The 11,545-nt window shown below is 45.8% G+C and overlaps 1 protein-coding gene across 1 annotated transcript in view; it reads right to left on the bottom strand.

Annotated features, from left to right (window-relative positions):
* Positions 1 to 91: 91 nt before the first annotated feature.
* exoc4 (exocyst complex component 4) overlaps positions 92 to 11,545 on the bottom strand; it is a 48,656-nt gene continuing 37,202 nt past the window's right edge. Inside the window, exons 14-20 of the mRNA XM_052055465.1 lie at positions 10,533 to 10,669; positions 10,318 to 10,473; positions 9,684 to 9,862; positions 5,841 to 5,985; positions 3,822 to 4,000; positions 3,548 to 3,707; positions 92 to 510 (exon numbers count right to left, since the gene is read on the bottom strand). Of these exons, the coding sequence (XP_051911425.1) occupies positions 273 to 510; positions 3,548 to 3,707; positions 3,822 to 4,000; positions 5,841 to 5,985; positions 9,684 to 9,862; positions 10,318 to 10,473; positions 10,533 to 10,669 (1,194 nt within the window). The 3' untranslated portion in view covers positions 92 to 272. The remainder of the gene's footprint in view (positions 511 to 3,547; positions 3,708 to 3,821; positions 4,001 to 5,840; positions 5,986 to 9,683; positions 9,863 to 10,317; positions 10,474 to 10,532; positions 10,670 to 11,545) is intronic.

Here is an 11,545-nt window from a genome sequence, read left to right as displayed (position 1 = left end):
AGTTGTGACTATACTTCTCTCTCTAATAAATTGAAAGAGAAGTAATCATCAAACTAAACTTCAAACAAATATAATTCCACTTTTTGGGGTCGGGTGGGGGGGAGACTAATTAATGGCATTAGCATTCATTTCAATGGGGAAAGATGATTTGAAACACTAAATTCACTGAATATGACATTTGTACTGTATACCGGACAGGATGAGTGGGGCCGATGATAGTGGCAGTCTGCCTGTAATAAGAAAATGAGATGGGACCAAAGTTTGGCATCAGATCACACGGTGGTGATCTTCTTGTCCTTGCTGGCCTGTTTGATGGCAGCCTGCTCGCACACAATCTCCTTCAGTCGCTGCAGCCGCGTGTTCTGGGTGCTCAGGTCACCCACACCCGTCTGGCTGCGGTGGAGCAGTGACAGGGCGTTGATGTACTCCAGCTCCGTGTAGCGCACGCCTTGGTCCACCACCAAGTGGAGCAGCTCATCGGCCGAGTTATACAACATCTCGTAGTACTGCCTAGAGAGGACAGATTGGAAAATGAAAGATTGTTTTTATGTCTTTAATTTGGCAGTGGTATTTTAAAAAAAGTCTACTTCACACTTTTAATGAAATGCTGTTGTCAGAGTGAGTAGCGCATGAGGAACGTTGCATTTAAAGGTCGCAATGAAAATCAATAACGCTCTGACAAGGAACATGCGACTACATTTTAATAACCGTGTTCAAGAAATTGAACAGGAAGTCAGACATTTTACTGACGTCAATTATGGATACAGATGATTATTTGCAGGAATTGCGATCTCCTTGCCCAATACTTTCTTTGCGGAAACATAAAACTAGCCACAGTGTGGCAATACAATGTGCAAATAGTACAGAAGAAGACAGTCACAACTGCTCAAGCTGCTGCAATGTTTGTCGTTCTTTGCAGAGGATAAAGAATGCATGCCTATGAATGCTGTTACACTGTCGCTCTCCATGGCTTTGCAAGTGTAAAAAAGTGGCAAATGCTACTCTTGCGACCTTGTCTATGTAATTCTTTGTTCTATGTTTCGTCAGGACAGTAATCTTCAACTTGGGAGTGGCAATAGGAAATCTTTTTAGGAATCTCTCATGAGTCGAGTTTGCTGGTACCATCTCGTACTTGCACCTACCCAGTATTTTTTTTCCTCCCGAGAGAAAGCAAAAAAAAACCCCCGAGCATGAATAACATTATGACTAATGTTTGCAATGCAACGCAGGCACTGTTAACACCTGCGTCCGCAAGTTGTTGATTATTAAACCCACATGAGAACTGCCCATGTTTCCCTGTGGTGTAATTTACATCACAATCTAATCAACCCAACCCCTCCCACATAGACTCTGGTTTCGCTTTACAATGAATATGAAGTCGCTTTAAATTGTGTGAACGCCGCAGCGCTCGAGTGTGAAGAAGAAGAGAGGGATAACAATTCTTTTGCAGCTGGAGTAATGAGTGAGTGAGGAGGCCATTCCAAGCTGCCTCTGTCAGCGCGTTTGCTGTCGCACATTAGTTAGCTGGGGAGGCAGTCGGGGAGGTGGCGGGGGCTTGGGGCGAGGGGGAGGATGGATGGGGCCGCCGGCCGTGATCCTCTCCATCAGCCACGACCACAACATCCGACTGGAGTGATGAGTCTGCTTCGTCTCGGCCTCACAGTGCAGCCATGCGCGGTTTGAAAAATGAGTTTCCAAACAAGGGCACCCCAAAATCGTGTTTTTAACACACAACACACACAAAAAATGACTTCAACATAAAAATAAAATAAATCTGTAAGGTTTTGCTCTGTGCTAGCCACTAAGAGCTAATGGCTAGCTGCATTTCTGCCACTCTTTGGATTACGGCCGGTGCCTGAATTTGCTGGTTTGCAAACAGAGGCATGAAGACAGAAAAACGTCCAGAAAAAAAAATGGTGGAGAAAAGGATGACAGGGAGCTGAGACAGACGACGATGAAAATGACAGTGCGCCGCAGCCGGTGCCCTTAAATACAAACAGTTTTATCTGTTGACACCCCACTAGCTTCTGACACGCCTGTCGGCCATACTTATTACCACAGGCTCTCCACCAGAGACGCGGCTCAGCACTTTGACTTGTTTGCCACAATGGCACACGTCCCCGAGTGGAGTTGTTTCCCGAAGCAGGCAGTTTGGAAACCAGCCTGTCAGACAGGTGTTAGTCGAGCTCGAGGTGGACTATGACAGGCCCTTTCTACCTGTGACACGGGTCGCCGAACAGTGTTTAGGACTGCGGGCCGGAACTAATTTGAGGGCTCGAGCACAAACCAAAGCGAGGTGGTGGCGAATGTCAAAACATCTTTTTTTTTTTTTTACTCAGCCTATGTGGAGTCACTTACATTTTAAAAATCTGTGTTGAGATGTTCAAAATCGACCTGTGTGGACAGCACACTTTTTAGCAAGACTGACTGGCCCTCCGAAGCCCGATTCAAACTGAATTTAAAAGCAGCCGCTCATGAGTTGCGACAGGCCATTCCGACGCCCGGTGTACAAGAAACACAAACTCATTTAAATAATCGAGAACAGTTGCGAAGGCTTAAAAAAGCTTTCACACGTCTAAAGCTGCGCCGCGAGTGGACAGAAGACACTTAATTATATCGTTACATGGCTCTTAAAAGGCGTTGACGTATTTTGTCCGCGAACTTTTGTGGCGTTTCATTCGGGTTCTCGTCCTCTCGTCTCTGCTGGGGAGATGGACGGGATGGTGGGGCAACGAGAGTGGTCGGCGGAGCGGCTTTGGCGTGTCTGACCGTGAACAGCACCAAGTGGAGACGCTGCTGTTTTCATACTTAACCACATGGTGGCAATGTTTCAACATCTCACATGTTGAAACAAGTGTGTGTGTCTGTGTGTGTCTCTCTCTCTCTCTCTTTGTGTGTTCTTCATGCGTTCTGCAGTGCTGGCTGCTGGGCTTCGGCTCAGTTTTAACTCAGATCAATGCTTATTACTGTGCCCTTGTCCAGGTCTCTCCTTCGCTCTGACTGGCACTCTCTTTCCCCAAACGGAGGCAGAAAAAACATCACGACCTCAACACGCACAAACGCATGCATGCAAAGCACGTGTGTACATAGTGGGAGCATCTGCCGCCTCTCACAAGAGCAGTATTCCGGGGAAAAAAAAATTATAAATGAAAAATGGTACCGCCTCAGTTTTAGACGTGCATCGAAAAGGGTCCGATTATTAGGTACACCGTCCGTCCATGTGAGCCCAACAGTCTTTCTCGTGTTTGAACTCATCGAACGGCGTGCTGCATGAATAATTAAAAAGAGGGCTTTTGCGTGTGTCCGGCGCATCTCGGGAAGTGTAAACGACGGAAATTCGGAATCAAGGCCTCAGCGCCGCCCACGCTGCGCAATCAGAGTGGAAGGGGGGGGACACGGAGAAGCCGTTGACAATCGTAATCAAAGTTGACAGAGGGGAAGAACAAGGCGCTGATCAATGCTCTTTTCTCCACGCTGGCCGCCACTTTGGGTTGTTTTTAACCGCCTTCCGCACCCTCCCACCGAACCAATAAAAAAATGAGAATACCGGGCAAAATCCAGGTCTGCCTCCCGGGACATAGTGATGTTGGTGAGGTTCTGCTGTAGCACGAAGATGTTCCGGCACATCTTCTTGATGCCGGACTCGCTGATTCTCTTGAAGTACTGGGCGCCGTTGATGAGGATGCAGGAGATCAGATGGCCCAGACCTTTGTCGGGATAACCACACGCAAAGCACTTCTGTGACCGCTCTTGCGCCGAATGGCAGAATGAACGCGGTGTCATTCCACCAAACAGCTCCAGATGAAACCCCGCCGACTTACCTTCAAAGATGTACTGGAACTTGTGTTGCTGCAAAGCGGCCGCCATGGCTTCCTCGATGGCCGAGATGTCTTTGTTGAGCTTGACCACCAGCGGGTCGTAGTCCATGCTCTCCACGTTGGCCACGATGGCGTAGTTGCCCTGCTTGGTCAGCGGGATCAGGTAGTGGAAGCAGTGCACCCTGCATGAAAAGAGACCTTGATTTCAAACTCTTGAACGATGACAGTTTTCGCGGCTGCTCATCGCAGCTGGGTGCCGTCGCAGCGGGGAAATATGATTAGGAGTTGAAAACGCGGCACATGACAAAATTCCTGTAAACACACAGCCCCGCAGCCTTTAAAGCACAAAAGCTCTCCTCCCCCAACCCCCAAAGGCCCTGGAGCAAACTGTTGGGTTCAAAAGCACTTAATTGCGGAAGAATGCGGAGCAAAATGAAGCTTTCGGCTCGGCAAACGAGACTTCATTCCTTATTCATTTGATCTGTTTCAGCTCCAAGTGAGCCGACACTGCTTGATGGGGAAGGGTAATTTTTTTTTGTGCAGGCCACTAGTAAACATAGTGAGTAATTAATGTCAGCTAACAGCAAATGCACAGTTTGAAGGTAGGTTAAATCTGGGACAGGCTCGGACGTGCAACCGCGTTTTCTGCAACTGACATGGACGCCTCACGAAAAGCAACAGGTGGCGGGATGGTGCCGGAAACAAGCAGCAATGCCTCAAGCATGACAAAAAAAAAAAAAAAGATATTTTACTCCAAAAATAGACATCGGCCTGTTATTTTGAAGAAACAGCACCTTGCAAAAAGAAATAAAAAGAATCCATATCGTAAAGATTCATAAAGAAGCCCGCATAAAGAAACAATCTATTGCAATTCGCCTCCTCTGACCCGGGCGCTCATCTCTGCCACCCCCCCACCCCCCGCGCGCTTTCTTCTTCACGGCTTCATTTAACTGGTACAACTATCGGGGGAAATTCTGCGGATGAGGGGAGCCAATGGAGTGTAGCGTATTGCAGCGCGCGTGCCTGCGGGTGGTGGGTGGGTGGGGGCCTTTTTTTTTCCCCTTCCCATCCCTTTTTCTGACTCAAAAGCATCAACAACGTTGTGTAAGTTACAGGAAGTGGTTTGATGGGGGCTATTAAAGGCTCGCAGGTGGGGTGGGGGGAGAAGAAGGGTTATGGTGTGGTAAATTAACTCGGATATTATAAAAGATTGAAAACACCTACACTGGATGGGACAAATAATTGGTTACACCTACAGAAAAATGTCAAGTTTGTCCTTTGCTCCCACTCGGAAAGCGTCGTCATTGAGGTTGAGTAACAAACTTCGCCCCATGTGTTTTGCAGTTGCTTTGTGTAAAAGGCAACAGAATGTCATCTTGCCAAAAAAATGGATGTGGAAAGACATGAAAATGATGAAAAATGATGACTGACCAACATATATTTTTGTATCTCACAAAAACTGTTCATGTTTTTTGGGAGGGGGGGGATTTGGTATCCCAAAGCCAAAAAGGTGCTACTGGTCACGGATTACATTTTGACAAATTTTAATTAAAATGACAAATGTGAATATTTATATATATATATATATATATATATATATATATATATATATATATATATATATATATATATATATATATATATATACACATACATATATATTAAAATATATATTAAATATATTTTAATATATATAAAATATAAATATAAATTAATTTAAAATATAAATATATATTTTAATATATATTAAAATATATATGAAAATATACATATAAATTTAATTGAAATTTAATAAATGAAAAATGTGATATATATATACAGCATGTATACTATAAATGTGATGCTTTTTACAAACTACATAAAAAAAATAATTTAATATATATATTTTTAAACGGTGATATGATTAATATGAAATAACACCCTAAACGAGGCAAATAATTCATTATCTCTGGCTTGATCTTGAGCATGTGAATATGTCAAGACTATGCTTCGTGATTGCACCTCAGATCCACGCGTACCTACCTGACTTCCAGGTGCAATGTGAGCAGACAGCGGTTGGCGATGTCCTGGAAGGCCCTGCAAAGGTCACCGAGGGTCTGCAGGATCTGCTCCCGGTTGCGCTCGCCATCGCCCATGGCCTGGCTGTCGGACGAGCACAGAGCCAAACCTGCAAAACGAGAGTGACACCCAACTTCAGGTTGCGTCCTTCAGCTCGCCTTTGCACTTCTTTTGGCCGCTTGTGCTGAGGCAGCAGGAGCGCGTGTCGGCGCACTGCGGTGTTAGTCACACAAAGGATCTACGTGTGGATGTGAGTGTTAAAAAAAAGGGGGGGGGGGGGGTTCGAGCATGAAGGCATGATGAGTGTGTATAAATTCAGCCCGGTGTAGATCAATGGTTGTAAATTGGCGAACGGGGGAGAGAAATTGGCCCCGTCACTCATATGTAAGTCTATTTGGTCAATGAGGCGAGCGCATGCGATGTCGAGTTCGGAGAATGCAGGGGTCGGCGATCGATGTGCCGCAGTCGCGCGGCCAACTCCCCTGCTACGCGTCACGCCTTTGCGAAGGTCACACATGAATGCAAATCAGCACACACACAAAATGATAAAAAATAGATAAAAAAAAAACAAAACAATCGATAATACAATAAAAAAATGGTGTGAAAAATAAACAAAATTTTGATCAGAAATTCCCAAAATAAAAACAATAAGAAAAAAATGAATCTAATAAATTAGGATAAAACCAAATACTAAAAAAAAAACATATTTTGTTCCTAATTATTCCTTGCAATTAAAAAAACAAGCTAGCAAGCTAATATGTATTACGTACTCCCAATTCCTTCATCAAAAATAATAATTGGCCAATTGCACAGGTGCACCTTTGGCCCCCCACGATAGAAGGTGACTTGAAAATAACATTCGAGGAACCCATTTGTATGCAACTGGCACTGAACATCCAGAACCTTCCTATTCATCCAACATCTCCAGTCGTCGCATGTTTGAGCGGGAGTCTTATCAGCGTAATTGCAGAGTTCCTCGCAAGGCGAGAACTCCCGTGTAGTCCGAGCGTTCTGTTTGTACTCGTGGACGTGACAATCCCCATTAGAGTTACTTTAAATGAACCTCCGGCGATAAGAAGGGAGAGCGTTGGGCAAATATCGGCCACTTGCGGGTCAAGTCCGATCCCATCGGCGAGGCAAACACGGCAATGCAGTTTGGATGTGACTCAACTCGTGCGAGACGTATGGAAGATAAAGAATTTCTTTTGAGTACGCTTTCATTTCGCACAGAAGGATTTTCGGGTTATTTAACTAGTACAGATGATTTTGGAGCGTCCTACAGTCAAACCAAGTGGAGATATCTCCTCGCCTCCTGTCGCCGCTTTGATATCAATCTCCTCGCCCTCTGTAATGAGGCGAGCCAATAAGAGTCGGTGCGGCGTGATTTCTCCCGGGAATGGGCGTTAATTGACTTCCCGTGATTGAATTTAGGCCGATACTCCCCACGGTCGACTTATCAGATCATTAGGAGTCCAAGACGCCGGCCCGAGGAACCTTCCGACGTCACGCTTGCGTCGGCCGCCTGAAGATAAAGAAAGAGGGAGACGGCGGTGGCAGACGCAGCGGGGGCGGGGTCTCTCCGGGGGTTGTCCAAACATGCGCGGCCAAACGCACAAAGGCATACTTGTAGATTCCCACGTGGAATCTCAACTCGGCTGTATTTATAGATTACTTTCAAACAACCATTGCTGCATACAAAGTGCTGTACGTGCAGTATAAAAGTGACCCAAAGAGAAGAACCGCGGAATGGGAAGAACTCGATCTCCTCTGAGCCTCCCGAGCCCTGACCAACATCCTTTTGTGGGAAAATGGAGGAACGGGGAGCAAAGAAGAGCATGCTGCAGGGGCGGCGCGCACCATGAATGATTCATGAGCGACGGACGACAGAGTAAGTAAGCGAAGAAGAGGCGGAGGAGGAGAGTTATTAATTATTTTGCCGCCCCTGGTAGAGCGAGTGCAGCATCTGAGCGGCGCCCACTGAGAAGGTGAGAAAGGAAGGCAGGGAACGTCTTCACGAGTTTGGGGATTTGAAAAAAAAAAACAAAAAACAAATAAATAAAATAAAAACTCTCCGCAAGGCATTTCCACGAGGATGAAGCGAAAAGATGATATTTTTTCAGCTGGAACAAACAACGCTATCATCTCCTGTTGCACGCACGCCTCCAGGTCGTGCTCCGTTCGGAATAGCAATGAGGATTTTAGTCAAAGTGCTCGCTTTTAATGGACGCGGTGGAAAGTACGCAGTCAAGGTTACGCGGAAACGACGATTATTGTTGTCAAATGATGTCGCGAGGGAGATAAGAGGGCTTGAACTCATGTTTTTCATGACACCAACCGACCTAAATGCATACGCATAAAAAAAATCATCAAGGTCATCAAATATTTTGTTCTCCACATAGTTCAGTGAAATAAAACGAGATGCCAAAAAAAAAAAACATTTTTTTTTTGCCATTTCTTAAAGTATTTTTGGCTTTGTCACAGGCGCCATTTTGATGTATGACAAAGTGACGCTTTTTCTGCCTTTGTTGTCAACATCCATAGCCAACGAGATGCCCGATAAGACGCCATTTTTTCCAAATGCAAATTCACAGTCGATTGTCATCCGTGACCTCTTTAGCACACAAAGTCAAAGCCTCATCAACGCGCCGGCGAACATTCCTCAGTATGTTCGACTGAAACCAAACAGGAAATGCTCTCAAGTTGATGATGGAGGGCATCAAAGGAATATAGAAGATATAAAAGTGTAAAAAAAAAAAAAAAGAAGAGGAAAATGAGTTGTTCATACCTGACTGCTCCTGTAATATAAAATCCAATTTTGAGAGGCATGGACATGAGGGGGCGGGCGGGATACGATAAGGTGGGGTCCCTTTCTTCCCCGCGGTCGCCTCTCGCATACACATCAACACGCGCTCGTGGGCACGCACACTTGGTCCTTCATCAGTTCGGCAAACACTAAATAATGAACAATGCTCGGGCTGTCAGTGCATGATAAGTAAGTTCCCTTCGTCCCCCCACACACACACACACACGAATTAATGACAATTAATTTGCCCGGTCCTCTTCTTGAACATTTTTGAAAACGGCCAACGTGAGGAAAGCGAGCAACTCCAAATTGCCCTCGATGGGAAAGCCGACGGATCGCATACGCACCCGAGGCGCAGGGTTGAGTGACTCTGCGGATAAAAGGCGCAAAGGTGACAAGAGTTCCGATTAGCCGCGGCGTGCAGTTGCACATGCTAATGGGGGAAACTCAAAAGGAGCGCGGGTTGAAGCGGCACTGCAGAGAAAAAGTTTCATTGCGTCTCCATTCCTTGGTAAAATGTGATTTTGTTCTGTCACTTTTCACAGTCATTGCATGAGGAGGACATTTCCGGGCGTGGTTGTCGGCATCAACAAATCCTGTTGCCGCGGCAATGAGGCAGATTCCCACTGTCTGCGTACAATGAACACAAAAAATTGGAGACTACTTTAGCAGCAGCTTACAGCAGTCATGGGGGGAGGGGGGTAAAGCTGCAAAGTCGACACTATCAACGAGCAACAGGCAGCACGGCCTCTGGGATCTTTTCATTGCTGCAGGTGACTTCGACTGACAAATCTCAAGTTTGCGCCGCGCGGATTTCACAAGTATGACTTTTTGCAAGAGAGAAAAAAAAATAAATCACCATCTCTCAACAGTGACATTTGCTTGCCAACGTAGCACACCCCCTCCGGGCGCCGCTAAGTGGCTTCGCTAATAACAAGCCGAATAGAATGAATGATGTGTGAAAAAGATTGAAGCGTGTCATGTGCCCGCGGCTTGCTACTCACCGGAACCTTGAGGCAGGCTCGCGAAGAAGGCCTTGAGGCGGCCGGCCAGCCACTCCATGCTCTCGTGGAGGTTGGCCAGAGACTTGAGATCGCTGACGTCGCGGAGTATCTCGTTGTCGGGGATGAGCTTGTCGCCGAGGTTGCCCGTCAGGACCTCCGACTCCTTGGCAAACGCCGCCCTGCGTCATGGGGGATTAAGACGTCAATTTGTCCGCGTGGTCTATCCTCAACCTGTTTCCTTGGGGCTAAACAAGAGAAATTACAATGTCTTCACTGAGCTAGAAGTCCTTCGATTTGCGAAGCGTGTTTATAATTTGTAAATGGAAAAGACTTAATGGGGCGGGAGTGTAATTGCCGTGATTGTCAAACAGATACATGAATTCAATGAGGCTATTTGATTGATTATTATCATGCATTTTTGACGTGCTTGTTACTTTTTATAATTTTATTTTGAAGATTCTATTAGTTGTATTTTATTTTGCCTTCAAATATGTTTTTTTTTAGTTTTTATTAGTTTTAGAATTAATTATAGTTTTTTTTCCAAGATGTATGTTCTATGTGTGGAGTGCAAGATTAAAAAAAAAAAAAAAAAAAAGCTCAGTATTTATTGTGTAATAAATGTATCAGTGTTTACCGGGTAAAGTCCTCTTCGTCCTCTCGTTTCTGTCGCGTCTGTCTCGGCTGGGCCATGTTTGCCCAGTTGGGGAGAGATTGAAGCAGGCGACTGATATCTTCGTCTTTGGACCAGGAAGCGCTGATGGTCAGCTTCTCCTCGCACTGGACTATCCCCCTGAGGACGGAAAGGATTGTTAGTCCTTCATTGCAAGATGCGATTTTCAAAGGTCGTACCTGTAGGCTGTGTTGCAGATCTCTTTATACTCTTTGAGTTTGTCGCAGATCATCTCCAGGAACTGGTTGGAGTAGGCGCTCAGGTCCTGCATGAGATTCATCAGGTCCTGGATGGACTTTTCAACCACCACGGTGCTCTGCGGGCAGAACAAAACAAGCGGGGGAGAACGCAACAAATGACTCCTGATGCTTTACAAGATTTTTTTTTTGTTTGTTTGTAAGTTTTCATTTTTCCCCTTCGCTCATCATGTCACCAGCAGGCAACGCACACCGAGCTGCCTCTCCGCTGGGAGCTGTAATGATCCGTAGCAGGGCCTCGAACCCGGCAATGTACACAGTCAGATCCTGGCTGTGGACAAGCAAGCACACACAGCCTTGCAGGACGACGAGAGGCGATAATAACAACGTGGCATCCATTTTTCAAACTTTGTTTTTTGAAATGATCTCTGCGTAACGCATTGATTTTAAAGACAAAGTGAAGGCACACGTGTGAGTCCATGAGGATTTACCGCTTGGTGCCGATCCAAATCAATATTGGTTCGGCGTTGGCGGACGCGGGCACCCCCCCGCTCCCTACTCGCGAGGGGATCCATTGTGTGATAATGCGAGACGAGTCATTTTGAAAGTATTTAAGGGAGACAACAATAATGAGAATACGTAAATTCGAAAGCGGTCCAAGTCTGGCTGAATGAAGAAAAGTAAACAATGCATGCCTTCTCGGCCAACAGACGCTTTTCCCATGTCTAATTCTCCCCATTTAACGCGGCCATTTGTCTCGGGCGCCAGAAATCATTAAAAAGTAATCAAGGGACCGATTGGCGAAGGGAGCATTTTACTCCATCTTCGTTGACCATTCCATCGGAGAGAACAAACCCCGTCCGTCCGTCCGTTTCTACACGTCTCTTTCTCTCACTTCCATAATGATTCATTCTTAAAGGTCAATACGCGATGCTATTGAGTGAAAAGCACACACATTTTCCCGCCAGTGTTGCCGCATTAAGCCCTGAAAGCGA

This window comes from Hippocampus zosterae, chromosome 21 (assembly GCF_025434085.1).
Source record: "Hippocampus zosterae strain Florida chromosome 21, ASM2543408v3, whole genome shotgun sequence".
NCBI lineage: Eukaryota > Metazoa > Chordata > Actinopteri > Syngnathiformes > Syngnathidae > Hippocampus > Hippocampus zosterae.
The sequence above is the reverse complement of the archived record's forward strand: the minus strand, read 5'-3'. Positions and strand labels throughout refer to the sequence as shown.